This window comes from Portunus trituberculatus, chromosome 14 (genome assembly GCF_017591435.1).
Source record: "Portunus trituberculatus isolate SZX2019 chromosome 14, ASM1759143v1, whole genome shotgun sequence".
Lineage (NCBI taxonomy): Eukaryota > Metazoa > Arthropoda > Malacostraca > Decapoda > Portunidae > Portunus > Portunus trituberculatus.
Window position 1 is genome coordinate 3,828,620 of NC_059268.1, and position 26,918 is coordinate 3,855,537.

The following is a 26,918-nucleotide window of genomic DNA, read 5'->3' on the forward strand; positions in this document are numbered from 1 at the left end:
TGTTACCGCGTACATCGTCCAGTCTGACACGATAATATACCGAAGAAAAGTTAATTTTTCAATACCAGAAAGTTTTTTTTATTTCTTTTGTAGTAAAAGAATAAAACTGCAAAAAGTATAAGTACGTTTATTTTCACACAATAATATATGCATGTACAAAAAGGAATTTTGAGATTGGCGTAGGTGAAAATACGGGAAAATGTGCATGAGTGGTAGGCGAAAGTAGGAGGAAATGCGCGCAAGTGGTAGGAAGAAATGAAAATTTAAGAGTGGCAGCCTTGCGGCCTGTGCATCGCTAATCTGCGTCACTCTCGCCCCAGCCGGCGTTCCCCAGCCCTAAGAAGCACAACTTCCTGCCTTTCAAAGATAAGCTTGTGCTTATACGAAAGTGTGAGGCAGGTATATAGTTCACAGTGTCGTTGCACTGCAAATGGGTGTCCCTAGATCAACAGTATCAATAATTTGGAAGAACAGGGACAAGTACGCGAGACTGTTGCATCATGGAAGTGTTTTTATTTCCAAAAATGTACTGTACAGCACCCTAATGTGTTTAATAAAAAAAAAGTTAGATATAAATGAAGTACTGATTTAGTCTAGGTTAGTGTTTTTAAAGGTTATAGTGATGTTTTGGGGGGTCTAGGCTGGAGGTTGGTCCCTATCCCCCCTAATTCTTAAGTATCCTATGGAAAAAATTGCTTCATGATTTGAATTAACGCCGATTCGACAGATGAAAGACCGCCCTAACCCCGTCGAATTGCAAAGATCCCCTGTATATAACAACTGCAAGTTTAAAATGAAATACATACTAATTACTCATCCAATAAACATTTTCATCTTGACATCCATAATTTGAATACTCTAGGACAACCAGTTTGTTGATATCACCATATATTCACAGATTGCTTGAATCCTTGATGTCAAAGTCCTTCATTCCCAGCATTGTTTGTATAATAACCAGTGATATGATTAATTTTCCAAACTTGGTCTTTTCTTTTATTTTATGAGATAAAGATCAAACATTCTTGCTTACATGGCTCTTTCTCTTATCTCACCTTCCACACTGATACTAGTACAAAGTAAAAAAGAAATAGACAATTAAATCTGACTTGACAGTTAAGTTGCATAGAAACATAAAGCTTGAACAAAGCCCTTGTAAACACGGAACTGCCATTCATAATGCTGATAAACTTTTAAACATTATAATGACCAAATTCAACCTTGTAATTCTTGTGCAATCCTGCCAGAAGTGTTGCATTACATTTTTTTTTTTTCAAATCTAAGCTAAATACATTTGTTAGCTCATTCTAGAAGTCTCCACTGCCTTCTAAACCAAACAAACCAGCAGTTATACTGTGTGAGCATCTTTGACAGACATATCTGATTAAATTACACACAAATAGTATCTTAACTAAATGCATATGGAATCAAAATAATTTCTTCTTGGTGTACTATTTCTATGATATGCCATGTATATATACATCAGATGCTATGAAGAGTTTTGTGCATTACATTATTCCTTCTTGACTACCTTCCATGTTCAACAATTATAACTGGAATGCTATATGAATACATTATCAAGTTACAATTTCAGTCTCTGAATATTGTAGATGATCTTCACTCGTGGTAAAAGTAAAATCTGAATATTATAGATGATCGTCACTGGTGGCAGAAGTAAAACCTTTTTCAAAGACAGAAAACTGACATGATGGTGCATTCTTGTTTAGTAACTATGACTTCATTATCTCTATAACAGATTGATTTCATAAATAGATGTAGGTGAGACAGACTGCAAGCATAAAAATCCACACTCACACACACATACCTTTGCTCACAACTCCACCTTGGACGATTCTGGGCTTGTCCCTCCCTCTGACTATTTCATGTCTACAATCAAAATTCTTCGTAATGATGTTTTCCATGCCCTTGCTGGCCTAAACCCTCGGAAGGCTTATGGACCTGATGGGGTCCCTCCTATTGTTCTCAAAAACTGTGCTTCTGTGCTTGCACCTTGCCTGGCCAAACTCTTCCAACTTTGTCTATCGACTTCTACCTTTCCTTCCTGCTGGAAGTTTGCCTACATTCAGCCTGTTCCTAAAAAAGGGTGACCGTTCAAACCCCTCAAACTACCGTCCTATAGCTTTAATCTCTTGCTTGTCTAAAGTTTTTGAATCTATCCTGAATAGGAAGATTCTCAAACATCTGTCACTTCACAATCTTCTGTCTGATCGCCAATATGGCTTCCGTCAAGGTCGCTCTACTGGTGATCTTCTGGCTTTCCTTACTGAGTCTTGGTCATCCTCTTTTAGAGATTTCGGTGAAACTTTTGCTGTTGCGTTAGACATATCAAAAGCTTTTGATAGAGTCTGGCATAAAGCTTTGATTTCAAAACTGCCCTCTTACGGCTTCTATCCTTCTCTCTGCAACTTTATCTCAAGTTTCCTTTCCGACCGCTCTATTGCTGCTGTGGTAGACGGCTACTGTTCTTCTCCTAAACCTATTAATAGTGGTGTTCCTCAGGGTTCTGTCCTGTCACCCACTCTCTTTCTATTATTCATTAATGACCTTCTTAACCAAACTTCTTGCCCTATCCACTCCTACGCTGATGATACCACCCTACATCTTTCCACGTTCTTTCAGAGACGTCCAACCCTTCAGGAAATTAACAGATCATGCGGGGACGCCACGGAACGCCTGACTTCCGATCTTTCTAAAATTTCCGATTGGGGCAGAGAAAATCTAGTAGTTTTCAATGCCTCAAAACTCAATTCCTCCATCTATCAACTCGACACAACCTTCCAGACAACTATCCCCTCTTATTCAATGACACTCAACTGTCTTCCTCTTCCACAATGAATATCCTCGGTCTGTCCTTTGCTCATAATCTTAACTGGAAACTTCACATCTCATCTCTTGCTAAAACAGCTTCTATGAAGTTAGGTGTTCTGAGGCGTCTCCGCCAGTTTTTCTCGCCCTCCAACTGCTTACTCTGTATAAGGGCCTTATCCGTCCCTGTATGGAGTACTCTTCGCATGTTTGGGGGGGTTCCAGTCACACAGCTTTGCTTGATAGGGTGGAATTGAAAGCTCTTCATCTCATCAACTCCCCTCCTCTGACTAACTGTCTTCAGTCTCTTTCTCACCGAAATGTTGCATCCCTTTCTATATTTTATCGCTATTTTCATGGTAACTGTTCTACTGATCTTGCTAACTGCATGCCTCCCCTCCTCCTGCGGCCACGCTGCACAAGGCTTTCTTCTTCCTCTTATCCCTATTCTGTCCAACTCTCTAATGCAAGAGTTAACCAGTATGCTCAATCATTCATCCCTTTCACTGGTAAACTCTGGAACTCCCTCCCTGCATCTGTATTTCCAAATTCCTACAACTTGTCTTCTTTTAAGAGGGAGGTATCGAGGCATTTGCTCCCCTAATTCTGGCTGACGGTTTTGGCACTTTTTCTACTCTTTGGCGAGCCAGCGCTCAAGTGGGCTTTTTTCTAACTTTCTTTTTTAATGCCCTTGGCTGGCCCTCTTCCAAACTTCACGTAAAAAAAAAAAAAAAAAAAAAAAAATGCACCCACTCATGACATGCACGCATGACACACACACACACACACACACACACACACACACACACATGGCTTTGAAAAAAATGAAGAGAGGACAGAAGAGAGAAGAAAGAGTTTTTCTGGAGAATCTTGGATATGAGACTGAGGAAGTGGTTCATAACCCAGAAAAGTACAGCAAGAAAGGACTAAAGAAACTTACATATGAGCGAAATGTAATGTATTCCAACATAAATGGAGTGATATCGGGATTTTAGAACTCAACGATTACTTGAGGGACAAGAACCCAGATATTGTGGGTCTTACTGAAACAAAACTGAGAGAGGAGAAGACCTGATGAAGGTTGGAGAAGGAAATATAACGTTTGGAAAAGAAATAGAGTAGGTAAGATGGGAGGAGGAGTGATGTTGCTGGTTAAAAAGATATAAAGGTGGATCAAGTGAAAAAGGTATGGGAAAGGCAGAAGTGCTAAAGATCAGAGCAGAAACTAATGAAGGAAAAAGAGGCACTACATAGTGGTGTACGTACCACCTAAGACAAATGCATGGTCAGTACAGGAATATGAAGAAATGATAAGTGATACAGGAACATGTCTGGAAGAAATGTTGGGTGGCTGTGAACGAACTATAATGATGGGAGATTTTAATTGTAAAGAGGTGTGTTGGGAGGACTGGTCAATGGAAGGATCAGAGACAACATGGGAAATACACTATTGACACTGGCAATGGAAAATGTGTTAACTCAGTGGGTCAAAGAAGATACTAGGTTTGGAGGAGAGGAGCATCGTCAAGACTGGACTTGGTCTTTAGTACAGAGCCAATGGTCATTGAGGAGATGAGGGTGGAGTGCCCTTTAGCAAAGAGTGATCATGCAGTTTTGGAGTTCAAGGTGATAGACGAAGAGAAATCTAGAAGAAATGAAGAATATAAAGTGGGAAGATGGAATTATGCCAAGACAGATTTTGGAAACCTAAAGAAATTCTTTCAAGAGACAAATTGGATGAAATTCAAGAGTGCTAAGGAGCAAATGAAAAGTGGAAGGAATTTATAAAAATATACAAAGAAGGTGAGAAAAATTTGTACCAATAAGACAACATAGAGAAGTTGGAAAGCAGGACTGGTTTAACGATAGATGTGAAAAGGCTAGAACAAGAAAAGAGGATGCATGGAAGAGGTGGAGAAGGAAAAGACGGATTAAGCAGTGGGAAAGTTACAAAAGAGCAAGAAATGAATATGTGTTGATTAGAAGAGAAGAAAGAAAGAAACAAGAAAAGGATATAATTGATAAATGTAAAGACCAACCAAGGCTTTTTTACAGACATGTGAACAACAACATCAAAAATAGAGAAAGTATTGAAAGTTTAGAAGTAAATGGAGTATACAGTGAAGATCCCAGGAAATGGCAGAGGCTATGAATGGATGCTTTCGGAAGGTATTCACAAAGGAGACTGCTTTTGACAAACCACTGGTAATGGAACAGAAAGGGATTATGAAGGAGTTTCAAGTAACGGTGGAGGAGATCAAGAACATGATGGGGAGTTTAGAAGTGAGAAAAGCTGTGGGACCTGATGGGGTATCAGGATGGATTTTAAGAGAATGCAGGAGCAATTGGCAGAAAAAGTTTGTGAAGTAATTGATGCCTCATTAAGGGAAGGTGTAGTGCCCCAAGACTGGAAAAGAGCTAACATTGTCCCAATCTATAAATCAGGTAACAAGAGAGACCCATTGAACTATAGACCAGTGTCACTTACAAGTGTGGTAGCTAAGATGTGTGAGAGGGTGGTGAAGACTAGATGGACAGACTTCTTGGAGAAAAATGACATACTTTGTGAGTGTCAATTTGGTTTTAGGAAAGGGCGTTCATGCACGACAAACCTGATATGTTACTATTCGAGGGTGATAGATGTAATACAGGAAAGAGATGGTTGGGCTGATGGAATATATCTGGATTTAAAAAAGGCCTTTGATAAGGTACCACACCAGAGACTGATCTGGAAACTTGAAATGGTAGGAGGAGTGCATGGCAGTTTACTAAAATGGATGGAAGACTTTTGGTAGGAAGAGAAATGAGAACAATAATTAAGGACAGACCATCAGAATGGGGATTGGTGGAGAGTGGAGTTCCACAGGGATCAGTGTTGGCACCAGTAATGTTCGCAGTCTACATAAATGACATGGTGGATGGGGTGTCCAGTTATGTGAGCCTATTTGCAGACGATGCAAAATTGTTACGAAAAGTGAGATGTGACAAAGATTGCGAACTACTCCAGGAAGACTTGGACAGAATATGGAAATGGAGCTGTACATGGCAAATGGAGTTCAACACGACAAAATGCAAGAAAATAGAGTTTGGCAAGAGTGAAAGAAGAATCAGGAGTATGTACAAGATAGGAAATGAAGACATAAAACCAGTCATGAAGAAAAAGACCTTGGGGTGACAATTACCAATGACCTATCGCCAGAGAGACATATAAACAAAATAATTGGAGAAGTATTGAACTTATTGAGGAACATAAGAGTGGCGTTCAGATATCTAGATGAAGAAATGATGAAGAAAATAATTACTGCAATGATAAGACCGAGGCTTGAATATGCAACAATACAGTGGGCTCCGAACTTAAAGAAACACATAAGGAAACTAGAGAAAGTACAGAGGGCTGCAACGAAAATGGTGCCTGACTTAAGAGATTTGACTTATGAAGACAGACTGAAAAGAATGCAACTTCCAACCCTGGAAAACAGAAGAGAAAGGGGAGACCTGATAGCAATATACAGAGTGATGATTGGCATGGAAAAATGGATAGGGAAGATCTGTGTATGTGGAATGGAAGAATGTCGAGAGGGCATGGGAAAAACTAAAATGGCCACTTATAGGAGAGATGTGAAAAATATAGCTTCCCTCATAGAAGGGTGGAAGCATGGAATAGTTTAGACGTGGAAGTGGTCAACGCAAGGAATATTCATGATTTTAAGAAAAAGCTGGACATTAATAGATATGGAGACGGGACAACACGAGCATAGCTCTTTTCCCGTATGTTACAATTAGGTAAATACAATTAGGTAAATACACACACATAAGCACCAACACACACACAAAGAAATAAGACTTGATCAGAATCCCTTTTTATCTACAGGACCTCAGGAAAAACGGGGAGACTCTTATTGACCTTCCTAGCATAAGTCAGTTGCTTAAGCATACTCAGAGATATTCTACTAAGATAAATGTCACTTTCTTCAATCAACTGAAAAAAATCTTAGACTAAGAGTGATTATTAAGAAAAGACAGTTAAACTGACCTTGTATTCCACACATTTGTTGTGGGTGCAAGCACTACCACACCATTTGCAGCCATAGGTATTGGACATACACGACAAACATGACTGCTGTTTGCTGCAGAGCTCCGTAAAATTCACAGCTGGTGTTACATTTGAACAAACATCATATGCATTCTTGTCATTATTTTTGTTTGGTTCACAAAGCTTCAAAATTCTGTAAAAAAAAAAAAAATATATATATATATATATATATGTATTTTCATGATACAAACAATTTTGTCAAAAACATCAAAGCTTATCATAAACTTCCTTTTATACATGCTTAAAGAGATGCCATTCATATATTTTTAATGATGTAACGTTTTTACAAGTGCAGTACAATATTATATTAATGAGTAAATAATACATCAAATGTTGTACTTATAAATATCAATCTACCCATCTAACTCTGTACTGCTTTATTTTCTCTTGCAGCATTCTTCAAAGGAATACAGTAGTCTCAGCAGAATAGCTTTCATCTCTTCCTATCCAAATATACCTTCCCTGTTTTTAAAGAGATTGGCACTACAGGCAACCCCCGCTTAACGATGGTTAACACAACGAAATTTCGCTACAACGAAGGTTTCATTTTACTACCATCTGCTCATTTAATGAACACGAAACTCGCTTTAACGAAGTTTTATCCAGGTAATTTTTCCAAGTTTGAAAGCCCCGCCGTATCACGCAAGCCAACAGGCTTTTGAATACACCAGCGCCTCTGGTGGACAAAACGCGCACCACTCACTCCCCCTGTTCAAAACAATAGCAGCGTCGCCAGCAGCTCGCCTTCCATCGCTCAACTTACCACCAAAACGCCCTGCAATGTCGCCTAGCATTACTAAGAAGACCAGGAAGTCTCTTACTCTAGAATTGAAGCTGGATAATATTCACAGACATGAGAGAGGAGAGAAAACTAATAGCATTGCTTCCCACCATCTTGACTCCATCTACTGTCTCTACTATTTTAAAGTCAGCAGACTCTATTAAAAAGGCTGGTGTAAGCTAAAAGAACCACCTGAACTCGTGACTCTGTAATGGATAAAATGGAAAGCCTTGTGGAAATGTGGTACATAAGTTTTGTATGCGGTACAATGATGTGCCCTTTCTTTACATTCCACAGCTTGCCAGCTAGCGTATTTCCAGCTCCACTCTCCCTCCCTTCATAAATTTAAGATCATCAACATTATAAAGTTACTTACATACATACATTAGTGTACATTATAATGACTTAGTCTTAAATTAAACTGCCTAAATGTTTAACTTCATAATTTTTACTTTCATTAAACCTTTCACTGTACTATGATGCACTCTCCCTTTGTTTACTCTAAATGGAAGTTCAAGTCAAGGGTTAAACTTGTTATAATCGGTTCGCTTAACGAAGTTTCGCTTAATGAAGGGTTTTTAGGAACATAACCCCTTCATTAAGCAGGGGTTGCCTGTATTCATTGGAGGCTTAAGTTGTCCAATGGAGACTGTTCACATAGATATTTTCCAATTTATCAACTAATATGCTGCTCCTTCTCCAGTTCTCTTATATTCAAATCAAACTTCCTTTTCATCTAAAATTTGATTATTATTACTAAGAAAAATGCTGTTCTATTTCTCAAGCTCCAAGATGCATCATTTCCTCACCTTCCCTCCGACACAAGACAATAAAGACATCCGTGCATAATCAATTGTGTCCGAGTTAATTTTCATCCATCATTCTCTTTCTTTATCTACTTTTCTTTGTACCTGCATTCTAAAGAAATCTTACCATTTTTCTTAATTTAAGGTATTCTGCCAATATACTTTATATTAGAGTTTACATTCTTTTGTACTCTCCTTATCAGACCATAACTTCTTCCTCAAATCTCAAACAGTTTTGTCCATAACTATCCATGACTTATATAATATGAATGTTGTAATTCATTGCACTTTTCACTATTTCTCACCTGATCCAGACACATTTGCGTCCAGGGAAAGCTTTCAGGCACTCCTCGCTGGATGTGAATTGCTTGCACCTGAGTGATAACAAATGGTCTCGTGTCAAATGTTGATTGTCAATGTCATTTTGATTTACATAAAATCAAGGCTATATCAGGCTACATCATGCAAAAATTGTGTAAATTTTGCATTAACTGTTTTATGTTAAAATATATATGAATACATGATGATCAAGCTGAATACAAAAACTTACTCTCCAGGATGGTAGCGCAAAACAGACCCCAGCATTTTTCCATTGAAGCCTCCAATTATATACATTTTGCTATCATGGAGACTTGCTGTGTGACCATAGCGTGCCACATCTAAGTAAAGATTGGGTGGTTGGTGAAGAGTGTGCCAAGAATTGCAAATTACGTCATAGGCTAAGAAGTCTGCACTGTAACATTTGGCACCGTATGAGTAGGCTGTGTCATTATGCGTGTTTCCTCCAAATACCAACATCAAACCCTCAACAAGGACGGCAGAGTGCAAGAACCGAGGCACTGGGGCTGGATTCTTCAGCTTCCTGTTAAATAAAATATCAATATGATAGCAAGATATGAATGACATAACTGAATTTTTAGGATATATAAGGAAAGGAAGCTGAAAGTGAATGTGACAAGGCAAGGAGATGAGATGCAGTAGGGATGGAAGGTTCATAAAAGAAAACTCATATAGTTCTGGATGATGAAAAATGGAATGGAGAGTAAACTTCCAATTTTCTATTTAATATGAAGACACAAGATGAGATTCATAATGATTTTAAGACCTTTAAAGGAGTTTAAAGAAAAAAATTACCTTTATTAAGACAAAAATAACAATGTTTGGTTAGAAATCCAAAAGTTCAACATATGCATGGATAACAGTTGAGTAAAAAGAGGGCAGATTAATGAGTAAATACTTCTTGATAATATAGAAGTAATGGGGATTTAAGATTGCTTAAAAGAATACACAAGTTCAGACTGAAAGTTGGCAAAAGGCCAAGTAAGGGATGCAGAATTTCAAAACTATGAACTAATGTAAATAAGAACTTGGCACGAAATTGTGAGTCTCCCTCATATGAGAATATATGTTTACATTTTTATCTATTTATTTGATTTTTTTTTAGGTGCAATCAGACCCTATCATTATCATCACCTCTACCTTCCTCATCATTATCATCATTATCTAGACCAACAATGATATAAGCATTAAGAACTCACCATTTCTGCATGATTGGGTCATAGGTCATGAGGGTGGCAATGACCTGGCTGGTGGAGTCATGGGAGAGTAGCCCTCCATGAACATAAACCAGAGCAGTTGCAGGGTCCCAAACAGCTGTGTGGCCATACACCCCTTTCACTATTGCTCCGCGAGTTTCTACAGTGCTCCAAGTATCTTCATCTAAAAAAAATAAACAATACAAAAATAAAAAAAAGAGGGAAAAACAAACTAATGGAAAATAAATCAATAAAACAAACAGAAAAATATATAAACAAAAACTTGGGAGAAATCTATCAGTACTGTCATGGTAGACCAACATCAAATATCTGTGGCCTCCTGCTTACACTGTATGTATTTTCAATAAACACCATAACAGTCACAGCACCCAATAATTTTTCTTTACAAATTTAATATTTAAAATATCATAATCAAGACCTGAGTTGAAAAGGACAGTGATAAAAATTTAGATAAAATATAAACTTTATGTAAGACATCTAAATCATTATATTTGTTTGTTTCTTTTTATTTACTTTTTTTTTTTATGTTCATGAAAGAATGCTTATTGAGATGTAAAGTAGCATGAGTTAGTGTATTTTTTTCTGTAAGGCTGTGTCAGGTATGAACAGTTCATCCTAGTTGATTTAATGTCCTGCACTTAACATGAATAAATTACTCTAAATAAAACAAAGAAGTAACAGCTTACCTAAGTTATATTCCTGGACAGTATTCAAGTAACCATAAACAGAAGAGTGACCAAAAATGACCAACATGATGTTTTCTGTGCCCTTCTGCACAACGACTGATGCGTGACCCACGCATTGGATAGGAGCACATGGTCCAGGAGCATGTGAGCAGCCACCACTCCTATTTTTTCTCTGGTGCCCCTCCTTCTCTTCCCCTTCATCATTTTCCTTGTTTGCTTTCCCTTCTTCATTTTCTTGCTCCTGTTCCTCCTCCTCTTCTCTCCATTCTCTGCCATTACTATTCGACTTGTCATCTTTATTCTTCCCATTTCGATTATTGCGTCTGTTCCTCTCTTTGCGTCCTTGTCTGTTCCTCCTTCCATTCCCAGAGCGTCCACCACCTCCTCTTCCACCTCGACCAACTCGTTTTGGTATCAGGGACCATTTCAGAGTTTGAGTATCCAGACGCCACAGCTCATGAGTTATATTTCCATCTGCCTTCATGCCCCCATACATGTATATTGAACCCTGTCAAATCCAGACAATACAAAGGTTACCTTAGTTATACGATAAAGGGATTCTATCCATTTTTCTAAACACTACATATAACCATCATCACCATAATTAATGTAATGTCCAGACTTAAAGACAAAGAAAAACTATTAATAAAAAAGTGATAATAATAAATAAATTAATTAACAGATAAATAAATAGATATAAATAAACTAATAGACAAATAAAAAAATAAATACATGACTACTTACTCTAACCATCCACTATCATTATCATATTGATGAAATGTTCTTAAGATTTCTTGAATCTTAACACAAACTGTACTCTATGATATGACATGGGGTGGTGGTGGTAATCATTTATCAACTACACCAAGCTTATGTCCCCATCTTGAGAAAATACCTGTCTACATGTATACATACATACACATTTGCAGGCATTCTAATGTCTCAGTCTCTAGATAATTACAATCATAATGACAATAATGCCTTAAAGAAAAATGTTAAAGGCATAAATCAAAGCAATCTTTTAAGTAGCTAATGATAATGGACATGGATGACATCATGACAGTGGTTCATGTATCATTTCATTTGCTGGTGATATCTGCACCTACTCTATGAAAGTGTAATATTTACTCTTCAGGAGATAAGAATATACAATAGATAACAGATCAACTTACATTATACACAACAGTGGTGTGTCCATATCTGTACATTGGCTTCTTAATGCTCGTACTGTTTACAGCAATCCACTTGTCACCTAGTAAAAATCTTCAATTAACCAAAATTAAGAATGTTCAATTAAACAAAATTGTGACATATCTATACCAGGCATATCTCTATACATGTTTAATATTTTTATCCTTTAATCTATCTATTCTATAGCAAACAAGGTATGCAACCTTCCTACCAAAATCTTACCATCAAAGCATTTAGATAATGGGATTATAAATACTGGTAAGTGTAAAGATGATGTCTAAGAAAACTTCTATTGGGTCTTTGAAACACACCTATGGAGGTGAGATATTGTTCTCCTTTCTACCTCTGTTCAAAGTTTACCAATGAAAACAATTAAACTTCATAAAGCAGAGTGATAAGAATGTTTGCCTTTACATATCACAATTACAAATCAAGCATCATAAAATAGAACTAAAGACTTTTCTTAAGAAAAAACCTGTTCTAAGATAAATTCTTACCAACTTGTTTATAATTTGGGAGTTGATGCAATATAAAACATTTGAATATAAAAGCTTTAAGAAAGAGAAATATTGTATGCTGTTATTTCTTAATACCATAAAAATTCATTCTTCACCCAAATTTAAGTGTATACATACCATATATGTCATACTTGAGAATGAAGGGTCGGTCAGTAAAAGAGTAACCCCCTATGACCCACACCATGTCATCAATGAGAACAGTGGTGTGAGAGGATCTCTCTAGTAAAGTTGAGGCAGGATTGGAATGGGTCAATTGGCTGGTGATGTCATGACCCACCACCTCCCACCACCCAGCCTCTACTACCTGGCTGCAGTCTGCACCTAGAAATGCATATACACAAATATCATCAGATGCAGCCAAACAACTGCAATATACATTACTAAGATGACAGGCCAGACTGAACACCTCCAGCTGAGTTGAAAGGATACTGCCATATACTTCCTACACCCTGCATAAAGGAACTGTAAAACTGTAGGAAACATAGAGGGTATACTTCAATACATTTCACGAGCTAAAGGCCTTAGTTGTCTCTCTGCAAGGGAAATGAAAAGGTAGCTATGGAATCATAGTTAATCATCATCACACACTAACAATGGCTACTATCCCAATAATTTCTTTCTTTGCCATTAAGATCTCCAGTAACACATGATCACATCATATTGAAAGAATTTCTTGAAGATGATTAATATTGTATCTTAGTTCCTTATAAAGAAATGTATCAATAGATGCAGCACAAACCAAATAACCTTTGGCTCTCACCAGTATAACCAGAATGACACTGGCATCGATGTTCCTCAGGATTACACTGGCCATTTCCTGAGCAGCCCTCAGGACACACACGCACAGAGCAAGCAGGGCCACCCCACCCAGCATTACAGGTACAAATACCATCCAGACAAACACCATGTCCAGAACATTCTTCCCCTCCAACAGTTCTCGGACACCCATTGATTCTGTAACAGAACGTCTTTTCTAAATTTTCTGCAAAATATATGTGATGTGTATCAAATGAGTCACCAATAAACTCATGATATATAACAATACTAACATTATTTCACCACTTACATAAAAAAACAATGGCTAGATGATCATTACTGTGGTAACAACATAAGGCAATATATGCCATGTAACTATAACTTGGTGAAATATTTCAAACTTAAAAGATTACTCCCCAAAACATAACCTGAAATATTTGCTTTCTGGAGTGGGAAATATTGAACAACAAGGCTTGAATGATCAAAATCAGACATTGTGATAGGTCTGGTGCCAGTCATTGAGACAGGCTTATGTTCAAACAGTTTTCTGGAAAACCTGGAATACACATTCTCTGTGAAGTGAAACATTGTGAGTGACTCAGTTCTTTCACTGGCCACCAGGCTGCAGTATGCAGGATTTGCCTAAGAAATGTGCAATATTTGAAGTTTTTAAGCATTTTATAATGAAAACAACCCTCTCACTTCTGCCATATTCTGCAATTTCCATTATCATCTGGATATAATGACAACACATCTTTGTTCTTTCAGTTTCCAGAATGAAGGACACCTGTTATGAGTCACTATAACCAACATAGCTAACAGAACTATTACATACAAGTATGGTAATGACAATTTTTGTAAAGAGTCAACAAACTTACCTGTAAGATATTTTGAATCCTGTGAGGTTATATGCAGCATCAGAGTAGAAATAGAGTAATGCAGAGCCTGACCTTGCCACCACCTCAGGGATGTGAGGAACATGGTAGTTGTCCTGCACCACCATGCCACTGTGACCAAGGAAGAAAGAGATTCATGAGCACACTAACCAAAACAGCAACAAAATAATTAAAGATCATACAACAAAAATAATCATATAACAAAATTAAAAGTAGAAAGAAACCTTTGCATCCTAATATGAATGATAAGACACTTCTGAATGAATACAAAAAGACTCCCTTTATTTGGAAAGAAGACATCCACACTTCTTAACTAATCTCTAATTTTGGGGAATTTTATTAGTACATGTATCACTTATTGGTATGTATACCTAAGTATCTATAAACTGGACTAACATCCTCTTTAATTAAAGGGGACTGTCAAGACAAGAAATAATGCCCTATCTCACTGAGCAAATGACAATTTGAAGGAGGAGGATTCCAAGTACCCTCTCTCTGTCTCTGGTAGTTACTTCAAGATGGATGGACAAAATGGAAGCAGCATTCTTCTAACATGGCCAAAGAGTGTAAAGCAATAAATACATTCTATTTTTACAGAATTATACCACAACAAATATATTCTGTTTCTACACAATTATGCCACATTAAATAGATACATGGGTCCTCTTTCAGTGCACAACTCCATCAATGCATTTTCAGCTTTATGCGCACCCTCACTTTGTTTCCATCACTTTAACAATGTGCAAAATTTCCAACTTTATGTGCACTTGGCGAAAGAAACTTTCATTTGAGAACAAAACATTTTTGCTAAAATATATAAATTTTCTGCCAAAAACAATAAAATAGAATAAAAGATATTAAGAAATCATATTCTAACAACAAAAATAATGATTAAATGTCAAAATATATAAATTAAACATTACATAACAAAGGACCAACAAGACAGTTCAATGCTATGCTTCTTTTTGCCCAGCCAAGTTGTTTCACTTCCATCTTGTCAGTGTTAGTGTTTCATGTTTCACATTTGCTAAGCATTATGATATTTTTTACCTTTGTAGGTTGGTAATACATAATATTTGTGATCTTTCTAGGTTTGTGAATATGGCTCCTTCCAAAGTGAAGCATGTTACAGGTATAGCTATCAAGAAATGTAAAATATTTTCACTTCAAGAGGAACTAGACATCATAGCCACGGTTGAGGCAGGTGAAGAGTTCTGTGAAGTATGCAGATTTTACTCTATTAATGAGTCCACAGTGCATAACATGGTGAAATGTAACGATGCCATAAAGAACACAGTGCGGGAATGATTGATATGGTGACCCTTATGTTGGGGGGGCGGGGTCTCAGGGGTCAGTCATGGTGGGTCCCAGTTTCAATCTTAATTTATTTATTTATAACATAAGGTTCTATTATTTGTTTAATGTGTTTCAATATATGCACACATTTTCTCGGTCCCTTTCCTGTACATTAAGGGACTCCTCCTTTATATTCTATTTCTACAGATAAATTCACAATTGGATGATTATGACATGTTCTTCTTCTTCATCTCTATCTCCAAATCTCCTAACTATATGCTTCTAAATAAGAGTGAACCCATAAAGGCTTATGATCTTGATGAGCCCCATTCTATTGTCCTATGAAACTGCTTCTATGCTTATACTTTTATGTTTGGTCAAACCTTTTAATTTCTACAAACATCCACCATTCATTCTTGCTGAAGGTTTGCCTGTATTTAATCTATTCATGTGAGTGATGAGAACTCAGTCCTCCAAACTAATGATCTAAGAGCATTAATTAATTATTTTATTTTATTTCCTGTGCTTTGAGTCTCCTCACTGAATTGCTAAATGTCTATCAGCTTGCAGTCTTCCATCCATCTGATCAGTGAAAGATTTCATTTGGATAATCCAATGGTGATCATTAGATTTTAATCACTGAACCTTAAACATCCTCTCAGAAGATTTTCAGTGAAACCTGTGCTGCTGCCAAAGACTCAGCAATTATTCATTAATCACAAAAGTCCTAGTCAGTCAGGAAACATCTTCATGATGCAGTCCCTCTTTGGTGTCCGAGAAAAGTCCCTCTATTTATGGGACTGCTTAACAGAGTAAAACAAATAAACATGACACTGATGAATTAATAGATTTCAGTACCTGACATCAATTTTAAGTTACATGCTGTTACTTTCTACAGTAGGACCCTAGTTTAGATTGCAATGCCTAACTACACACACCACTTCTGCAGTGCTTTCTAACAGCCCATTAAATGTAAATGAATCAATAGGAAAAAATACTGTTCCAAATTAGGGTTCACTAATTCAGAGCAACAAAGCATACGTAGCTACAAAACTTATATATAGTGCAGTAAAATCCGGATACTGGACATAAGGCTACTTTAACTGCTTTGCCTGAGAAATACTGGATTCTTATATTCCTGAAAGTACTTGACAGAATCCTGACTTGTTGCAAGACAGTACTTCAACCTGACAGATAAGCAGGTCTATCTCTACGCCCCATAGAAACCATTCACATATTCCAAAGATGACGCTCTTTGGGTCTTAGTGAAAAGGTGTAACTGTCTCACAAACAGTTCACTTAGAGATGTTCCCACACTAGATGAGAGCTTATTAATTTATACCTTGACAATAAGGGAACACTTCATTGGATTAGATCTGACAATGGTTCTCTTGAACTCAAAAATACAATGGTAGTGTCACATAGTAGAACTTCAAATCCACAACCACTATAGATAAAAAAGAAATCCATATCATGAGGAAAGTTCCCCAAGCAGTAATAAGTACATAAGTAATAGATGGTGAACACAGCAGAAGTCACTTATGGTTGGTCCATTACTATGTAAAATTGATTTGACCGTCTTGCACCCTGTTATGAGGATATGAGAATAAGAAGGACTGGTTCTGGTAAAGGGTTAGGAGATGTAGCCTTTGAAATGACACCTCCCTGATGCAATCTTGATTATGGTTTCTTCTTGAGGTCTGATCTGTTCTTTTCTTTCCCCTTCAAATTCCAACCTGGTGCATAGTACTCTTAATAATTGAAAATCAGGTCTAACCTAGGCCATTCAAAATTAATAATGCATCCAGTGATCCATTTGTATAATATTGATAGTAAATGTTCAATGAACAGTAGCAAGCTTTGGATAAAAACATCAAATAAGTGATGCCTTTCACTATTTATAGAAACACTTATCCTTAATCACAGCCTCAGTTTATTATTACCTATGAATATTTGCTATAGACTTATTAATGCATTCAACACTTCACAATTCTCTCACACTGCCCAGCAGCTGCTTACAAAACTTATGTAGTGAAGTAAATGCTTGACATTAATGTCTGAAGTTGAAATAACATCACTTTACTTTTGGTTAATCTTCCACTAACTTGATAAACAGAAAGATGGGCAAACAGACATGATAACATCTGGACATCCTGTCACTTCTACCATTCAGCAACATTACAACTTATAGTTTGTGGGTTATCACTGCCTTTGTAAATATCCCTACTGAATGTTGCTACATCTTCATTGCTTTGTTCATAACAATACATTTTCAAATAATGAACTTGTGACAAATATCACTGTAGATGAAAGTAATCTTCCTTAATACTTATAGCCTTCCTGAAGTTTGTTGACTGCAAGATGCACGGTTGCATCTCAAAGATGACATGTTGAGTTTTTAAATTTTGAAGAAATGTGGTTCTAAAAATATTTAACCTCATTAAATGTCTGACAGTGTTGAAAATATTAAAGAAAGACAGAAGAAGGATTGACAACACTGTTAGTTTAACCAATTCAATTTTTGCTGTAGTGACACTGGGAATCTTTATCTTAAATATGGTCAAAGGTTATATAATATCATAATTATGTAATCCAGGGAAAGGAAACACTCACCTAAACACAGCCAGGAGAGGATCATAGATGCTGTCACCATCAAAGACATACAAGTGATCCCACGAGCACTCTGTGGCAAAGTGATCCAGGTGGAGGCGGATGGAGGCATTGACTTGGCCAGAGTCTATCAGCCATGTGCACTGAGTGTCTGTAGAGTAGTTTCCTGACCCATCAGTTATCACACTTGAATTTGACATTAATCTGACAGGAAAGGAAAAGAAAAAATAAATAACATAACATAACATAAATAATAGGATAACAAAGGGCCACCAGGGCCCATCTAGGTTATCCTGTTTCAGTCGCACAGCGACCTCGTCATCAGTACTTAAAGATACACTTACAAGTACACAATACATTATATACTAATTTTAAATATTTGGCCCATTAACAGGGCTAAGTCCTAAAGCGAAATCCTCTACAATCTGTGATTCCCATACATGGGGATCATGTCTTGTTTAACTATAGTAAATTTCTTATAAAAACTATCATGCAGAGCTATACATAATTATAAATCTAAGAAATTTAAGTGCTTATATAATCTGTTTTTAAACATTGTCAAACTAGTGCTATTTACAACCCTCTCTGGCAATGCATTCCAGAAGTCTACCACCCTATGACTAAAGAAATATTTTCTTATATCTAACCTGCAGCCTTGCTTTCTAATCTTCCTGCCATGATTTCTAGTCCTATTTCCCTCCTCTAAGGTAAAGAAAGATCTCACATCTATGTAGTTTGTATCTGAGAACATTTTAAATAACTCTATCATATCCTCTTATACATCTCCTCTCAAATGAAAACATGTTTAATTCCTTTAATCTATCTCTATACTCCAGTCGCTTTAATGCTGGTATCATCCTAGTTGCTCTTCTCTGAACTGCTTCTAACATGTTGATATCCTGCCTATAATGGGGTGACCAGGCCTGTATGCAATACTCTAAATGGGGCCTAACATAGGAATTATATAAGCTACGCACCACTTCCTTACTTTTATAACTAACATTTCTATTTATAAAACCCAGGATCCTATTTGCCCTATTTCTTGCTTCTAAACATTGCTTTGAAAATTTCATAGTCCTGTCTATCACTACTCCTAAATCCTTTCCTTCCTCTGCTGCCTTTAGCCAACATCCCTCCATCTCATAGCTAAAGTTTGTGTTGCCTTTACCTAAATGCATAACCTGACACTTTTTAGTCAACTAAATGTTATGCCAGTTCATCAAAATATTCTTCCACATACAACTGGCTCTCAATTTTCTTAGTATGTAAATTGAAAAGGGGTGAGAGAGAGAGAGAGAGAGAGAGAGAGAGAGAGAGAGAGAGAGAGAGAGAGAGAGAGAGAGAGAGAGAGAGAGAGAGAGATAATACACAAAGTAACTTATGTCACAATGAAAGACAAACAATCCCATCTATTGAAACTTATTATATAGCTATATACTAGCATAATCTAATATTTTCCTATGCTGCCAACTATTTCAACCCATAAGTCTGGCTACAAGACTGACATGAACTGCTTTCCCTGACAATTTTGCTGATTAAAGATAGAGAAATATATAAGATAAACTACTTTCTATAACATTCAGTAAGGACTAAATGTGATTAGTAGGTTATATGTGATATCCAGAGGCTTGGGAGTTAATGTAAGCATGACAAACATAGTTATTAGCAGTACAACAGTACACCAATAATAGTGTTGTTTGACCTTGTGGATTATACACGGAACATGAACGTAACCCTACCTTATGCAGTGTGTGGCATTTGGGAACACAAATAATGAAGTGATATAATGGCCAATCAGAAAAATGTAACTCTTAACTGGTTTGATTTGGAATACTGACATCTGGAACCAAACAATGAAATCAAAGGTGAGGAAAGTGACTGTAGAGCATCAATCTACTATTACCATGAGCAGGTGGAGAAGCAAGATTCAGCACAACAACAAATGTCAGGTGTGGGATGAAATTGTGGGATTCAATAATAATTCTAATAATTACTGACAGGACTCTCCAGGAGAATGAAAGATGGACTGCAGAGTACATGTCAGGTGAAAGGAGGCAATGGTTGGCACCCATAAGGCCAGACCTACTAAAAGATGATAATGTGAAGAGGTTGGAGCCTACTGATTACAACAAGGTGAGGCACATACTCAACAACACTATGAGACTGTCCTCTCTCTCTTATCAAGTTTGGTTATTTTCTTTCATAACAGCTTGGTATGCTAAGACTGAGTTCAGAGACACACATCTATAGTTTTTTCTAAGTTATGAGTTACTTAAATAATCATAATAATACTAATACACAATGATGTTAGCGTCCTCCTTTGGCCATACAATATTTACTTAAGTAAAATAAATACCAAGAATGATGCAGAAAGGAAATGTCCTAAGCAAATAAGGAGTTCATAACAGACCAGGGTTAACAATGCCCAATTTTTTTTTTTTTTTTTTTTATGTGGATCTAGCTGATTTCAAAACGGATGTGGGGAAGGAATGAAGACAATGACAGAAGCAGCAGAAAAGAAAACACAAAAGAAAGAAGACTGAAAAAAAAAAATCACTGGAGAATTCACTCTCTAGTTAGAAAGTGAAGACCATATTACTTCTACTAGTCACAAATGAGTACTGCTCTCATCACCCTGGGCACTTCAGGCAGCCATAAATGAGCCAGAACACCCTGGACCGTGGGGCAAGAACCGTACCGCAGTCAGCCAGCCGCGGAAAAATAGAAAACAAAGAGCTGTCAGTGTCAGGTGATCGGGTGACATTGTCGGCCTGGAAGGGGAAATCCCACATTGTGTTGACCCACAAACCCTGGAACACACCCAACCAAATGCGGGAACATCAAAACTGCTGCTGACGAGAAATAAGCGTCTACATGCAATATGTGGTGGACATGAAGCGTGAAATGACAAGGAGAGTGACGGGGATGGGCCGAGTCACAAAACCAGCCCGTGTCACCATGCTGATAACCACTGAACTCAGACTTACATGCTGGTGAAGTCATGGTATACATAGGTTACAATCAGATGGCAGCAAAAGGAGAAAAAAAAAACAAGGGAAGTAACAGGAAGAAAATCTCACCTCACTCTGCCCTCGCACCACTGACATTGCGGGCCTTTCCACCCCGGGTCACATATACACTGTTCGTCCACGCATTTCCCGTGTTTGCACAAATCATTACACTCCTCCTGTCCTCCCGCACACACAAGCGAGCATCCTAGTAACACTAACACTAATATTTTTGTCCTCAAGGGCTCGGATTTCCTTAAAAACTTCGATTTGAACAAGAATTTCTGGAGATCCGCTGCCATCTTGGATCTGCCATTTCCGCAACTGTGACGTCACGCACCAAACATTGAGGCCGCTGTCGCCTGTCATGCGAAATCCTTTGGGCTGCGAGAATTCTGACGGGTTGGCCTTCTGCGCATGCGCTATTAAGGCTCATATTGTCCCGCACGTAAAACGTGCGATATATTGGGCCTAAGGAATATTGTTATGATTACTGTTTATTATTATTATTAGTGTGTGTGTATTTACCTAGTTGTATTTAACTAGTTGTAGTTTTACAAGGCCTGTGGGCTTTACGCTCGTGTGGCCCCGGCCGTCTCCATATCTACACTTATCCAATTTTTCTTTAAAGCTATGTACACTCTTTGCTGACACCACTTCCTCACTCAAACTGTTCCAAGTCTCAACACATCTTTGCAGGAAACTATACTTTTTTAACATCTCTCAGACATTTTCCCTTCCTCAGTTTTTTACTATGCGATCTTGTGCTAATATGTCTCTCATTATCCATTTAATCCATTCTGTTAATCAATTTATAAACTTGTATCAGATCCCCGCTCTCTCTTCTCTGTTCCAGGGTTGGTAGATCCATAGCTTTTATTAGTCTCTCCATATGTCATCCCTTCAAATTCTGGAACCATTCTTGTAGCCATTTTTTGTAGTCTCTCCAACTTCCTTATGTGTTTCTTTTTATAGGTGGTCTACACAATTCCTGCATAGTCCAATCTGGGTCTTATTATAGTACTTATCAATTTCTTCATCATTTCTTTGTCCATGTAGTGAAATGCTAATCCAATATTCCTTAGCAAATTATATTTCTCTCTAAAAATTCTATCAATATGGCTTACCGGTTGATTGTTTTCTTCTATTGTAACTCCCAATTCCTTTTCCTTTTTTACTTTTTCTACTACTCCATCTCCCATCTTATAGATTCCCACTGGTCGTCTTTCACTCTTTCCTATTTCCATGACAGATTCATGTAGCTGTTCACTCCCTCTGGCATGTCATTTATATATGTGAGAAATAGTATTGGCGCCAATACTGACCCCTGTGGCACTCTGCTTTCTACTGCTCTCCAGTTGGACTTCATATCTTTAACTACCATCCTTATTTCTCTCCCCTCAACAAATTTTCCATCCATCTCAATGTGCTTCCTTTTAAGCCACCCTTCTCTAAATTCCACAGTAATCTTTCATGTGGCACTTTATCAAATGCCTTTTTTAAATCCAAATAAATACAGTCAATCCATCCCTCTCTCTCTTGTACTCTATCAACTATTCTAGAGTAGAAACTCAGTAAATTTGTTACACACAACCGACCTTGTTGTCTTCAAGAAACTCGATCCATTGTTTCTTTATTATTCTTTCACACATCTTGCATATTATATAGTAAATTGATTAGTGATACTGGTCTGTAATTTAAAGGTTCTTCCTTCCTTCCTTTCTTATATATGGGAACTACCTCAGCTCTTTTCCATTCTACTGATAGTTCCATTTTCTATAGAGCATTTTATGATGTTGTATATAGGACTTGCTAGTTCTTCCTTACATACTTTTAATATTCTGCCTGAGACTTCATCCGGTCGCATTGCCTTTACTTCATCTAATTCCGTCATCAACTATTTCATTTCTAGCTTGGTTACTCTAATCTCTTTCATATAGATTATTTCTCTATTACCCTGTGGTCTTTTGAATTTAGATTCCTTAGTAAAGACCTCCTGAAATTTACTATTTAACAGTTCTGCCATACTTTTTGGGTTTCCCACCATCCCGTTCTCTCCTTTAAACCTTTCTATTGTTTCTTTTTGCCTTATTTTTCCATTTATGAATCAGTAGAACAATTTTGGTTGCTCCTTACATTTTTCGACAATGTCCTTTTCATAGTTCCTTTCTTCTTCCTTCCTCACCTTAGCATATTCATTTCTCGCTGCCTTGAAATTTTCCTTATTTTCTGGATTTCTATTTCTACTCCACCTTTTCTATGCTCCATCTCTTTTCTCCTTTGCCCGAGCACACCTTGCATTAAACCAATCTTTCTTTCCTTCTTCTTTAGGTCTATATTTCGGGACATATGCCCTGACACCTGTTTTCTATATTTCCAGAAATAAGTTATATTTCTCTTGCATCATCTGTGAGTTTTCCATCTCCTCCCTTTTAATGTTTTTAAAATAATTTTTGAGGTTCTCAGTATCAGCCTTTCTGTAGTTTAATCAGTCTCCTTTGCCAACAGCACCGGGCCTTCTTTGTCTTTCTTTTCAATATCATTTACTATCTTATACATTGTCAATAAGTGCCCTCGTTCTCTTCTATCTTGTAAGGTTGGCAGTCCCATTACCTTCAGTCGTTCTTTATATGTGAGGTCCTTTAATTCCGGCACCATCTTTGTAGCAATCTTCTGTATCCTTTCCAGTTTTCTTATATCTTTTTTAGAACTCGGAGACCATACCACTGCTGCATATTCCAGCCTTGGGCGTATCATGCTTGTGATGATTTTTTTCATCATATCTTTATCCATGTAATGAAATGCCAGTCTTATATTAATCAACATTCTATATGATAGTCCAAATATCTTGTTTATGTGTTTATCAGGGCTCAGACTTTCTTGTATGATCACTCCAAGATCTTTTTCCTCTTCAGTCTTCATTATTTGCTCCTCTCCCATCAGATAGTTCCATACTGGTCTTCTCTTACTCTTTCCTAGTTCCATTATGTGACATTTCTTGGCAATAAACTCCAATTTCCACTTACTGCTCCATTCATAGATCTTATTTAAATCTTCCTGTAGCAGTATACAGTCCTCTCTGGTTTTGATAACTTTTAGCAACTTTGCATCATCAGCAAATAAATTCATATAGCTGTTTACTCCAATCCAAATGTCGTTTACATAAATTTGAAATATAATGGGAGCTAACACTGACCCTTGTGGCACCCCGCTACTTACTTTACTCCAAGATGAGTATGTATCTCTGATCACAGTTCCCATTTCTCTCTCCTTCAAATAATCTCTTGTCCATTCTAGCAAGGTTCCATGCAGTCCTCCTATGTTCTCTAGTTTCCAAAGAAGTGTGTGTTTGTGTGTGTATTTACCTAGTTTTTACATAGTTGTAGTTTTACAGGGCCTGGGCTTTACACTTATGTGGCCCCATCTCCATATCTACACTTATCCAATTTTTCTTTAAAACCATGAACACTCGTTGCCGACACCACTTCCTCACTCAAACTGTTCCAAGTCTCAACACATCTTTGCAGAAAACTATACTTTTTAACATCTTAGACATCTTCCCTTCCTCAGTTTCTTACTATGCGATCTTGTGCTTCTAATGTCATATTCTTCTCTCAGGATTAGTTTCTCATTATCCACTTGATCCATTCAGTTAATCAATTTATAAACTTGTATCAGATCCCCTCTCTCTCTTCTCTGTTCCAGGGTTGGTAGATCCATAGCTTTTTAGTCTCTCCTCATATGTCATCCCTTCAAATTCTGGAACCATTCTTGTAGCCATTTTTTGTAGTCTCTCCAACTTCCTTACGTCTTTCTCTTTATGGGGGGTCCACACTACTCCTGCATATTCCAATCTGGGTCTTACTATAGTATTTATCAATTTCTTCATCATATATTTGTCCATGTAGTGAAATGCTATTCCAATATTCCTTAGCAAATTATATGTCTCTCTGAAAATTCTATCAATATGGCTTACCGGTAGGTTATTTTCTTTCATCGTCACTCCCAAATCCTTTTCCTTTTTTACTTTCTCCAGTTCTACTCCATTTCCCATCTTATAGATTTCCACTGGTCGTCTTTCACTCTTTCCCATTTCCATGATATGGCTTTAGTCCACATTGAATTCCATTTCCCACTTTTTACTCCATTCCCAGATCATATTTAGGTCTTCTTGCAGTATTTCACAATCCTCTTTTTGCTTTGTAACTCTACACAGTTTTGCATCGTCCGCAAACAAATTTATGTAGCTGTTCACTCCCTCTGGCATGTTGTTTATATACCTATATGAAAAAAAAAGTATTGGCACCAATACTGACCCCTGTGGCACTCCGCTTTCTACTGCTCTCCACTTGGACTTCATATCATTGACTACTTTCCTTATTTCTCTCCCCCTCAAATAATTTTCCATCCATCACAATGTGCTTCCTTTTAAGCCACCCTTCTCTAACTTCCACAGTAATCTTGCATGTGGCACTTTATCAAATGCCATTTTTAAATCCAAATAAATACAGTCAACCTATCCCTCTCTCTCTTGTACTCTGTCAATTATTCTAGAGTAGAAACTCAGTAAATTTGTTACACACGACCGACCTTTTCTAAAACCAAATTGGCTATTTGATGATAATTTGTTGTCTCCAAGAAATTTGTTCCATTGTTTCTTTATTACTCTTTCACAGATCTAGTTAGTGATACCGGTCTATAATTTAAAGGTTCTTCCTTCCTTTCGCTCTTATATATGGGAACCACCTCAGCTCTTTTCCATTCTACTGGTACTGTTCCATTTTCTATTGAGCATATTATGATGTTGTACATAGGACTTGCTAGTTCTTCCCTACATTCTTCCAGTATTCTGCCTGAGACTTCATCCGGTCCCATTGCCTTCTCTTCATCCAGTTCCTTCATTAACTCTTTTATTTCAAGCTTGGTTACTTTAATCTCTTTCATATAAACGGTCTCTCTATTACCCTGCGGCCTTTCAAATTTTGATTTCTTAGTAAAGACCTCCTGAAATTTACTATTTTAACAGTTCTGGCATACTTTTTGGGTCTTCCACCATCCTGTTATTTCTTTTTAACCTTTCTATTGTTTCTTTTTGTCTTATTTTTCCGTTGATGAATCTGTAAAACAATTTCAGTTGCTCCTTGCATTTTTCGACAATGTCCTTTTCATAGTTCCTCTCCTTTTCCTTCCTCATTTTAACATATTCATTTCACACTGTCTTGAAGTTTTTCTTATTTACTGCATTTGTGTGTGTGTGCGCACGTGCTAGGTACTACGGTTTCATGGGAAATGTGACATTAATGATTATATCTTGGTTTGCATGTTTTCACTTTCATCTCTTTTTTTAATCAGGTAATCTCTGATCTTACCTATTTGTTCCATTCTTTCACATTTATTACCTATTATATATGTATATATATATATATATATATATATATATATATATATATATATATATATATATATATATATATATATATATATTCCATATCTGTTCCATTTCTTTCACTCTTGAGCCTTCCAACACTAATATATAATGGTTTCGCAGTTAATGCAATGCATGCATGTATTTTGTAGTGCATTAATGTTTTTTTTTTTTCTAGGTATGTATATGTTATTCCTAACGACAGTCTGCTGACAGGGTATTGTCTGTCCTAAGATCTTAGCCCTCCACCTCTTATGAGGGTATTATCATAAAATATCCAAGTTTGCCATGTGATTTTACTAGATCTTTTTTTTAATTCATGCATTTTTCATAATGAGTGTATTTAAGCATCTTGTTCACCACTTGATATTTCTACCTTTCTATTTCAGCTCTCAAATCTACCAAATTCTTCACTGACCTCTGTCATGCTCTAAAATGTTACCAAGGTGCTAAAAAGTAATATTTTATATAAA

General features: G+C 37.0%; 1 protein-coding gene across 2 annotated transcripts in view; it reads right to left on the reverse strand.

The window, feature by feature from the left end:
• The window catches only part of LOC123503529 (attractin-like protein 1), a 97,059-nt gene extending 75,698 nt beyond the window's left edge, over positions 1-21,361 (reverse strand). The window contains exons 1-11 of one of the 2 annotated variants that reach the window (XM_045253368.1): positions 21,093-21,361; positions 18,016-18,216; positions 14,089-14,217; positions 13,215-13,408; positions 12,572-12,775; positions 11,918-11,997; positions 10,746-11,253; positions 10,042-10,222; positions 9,054-9,365; positions 8,809-8,877; positions 6,857-7,049 (exon numbers count right to left, since the gene is read on the reverse strand). In XM_045253368.1, the coding sequence (XP_045109303.1) occupies positions 6,857-7,049; positions 8,809-8,877; positions 9,054-9,365; positions 10,042-10,222; positions 10,746-11,253; positions 11,918-11,997; positions 12,572-12,775; positions 13,215-13,408; positions 14,089-14,217; positions 18,016-18,216; positions 21,093-21,322 (2,301 nt within the window). In that variant the 5' untranslated portion in view covers positions 21,323-21,361. The remainder of the gene's footprint in view (positions 1-6,856; positions 7,050-8,808; positions 8,878-9,053; positions 9,366-10,041; positions 10,223-10,745; positions 11,254-11,917; positions 11,998-12,571; positions 12,776-13,214; positions 13,409-14,088; positions 14,218-18,015; positions 18,217-21,092) is intronic. The other variant, XM_045253369.1, reaches the window with a different exon arrangement.
• Between the last annotated feature and the right edge of the window lie 5,557 nt (positions 21,362-26,918).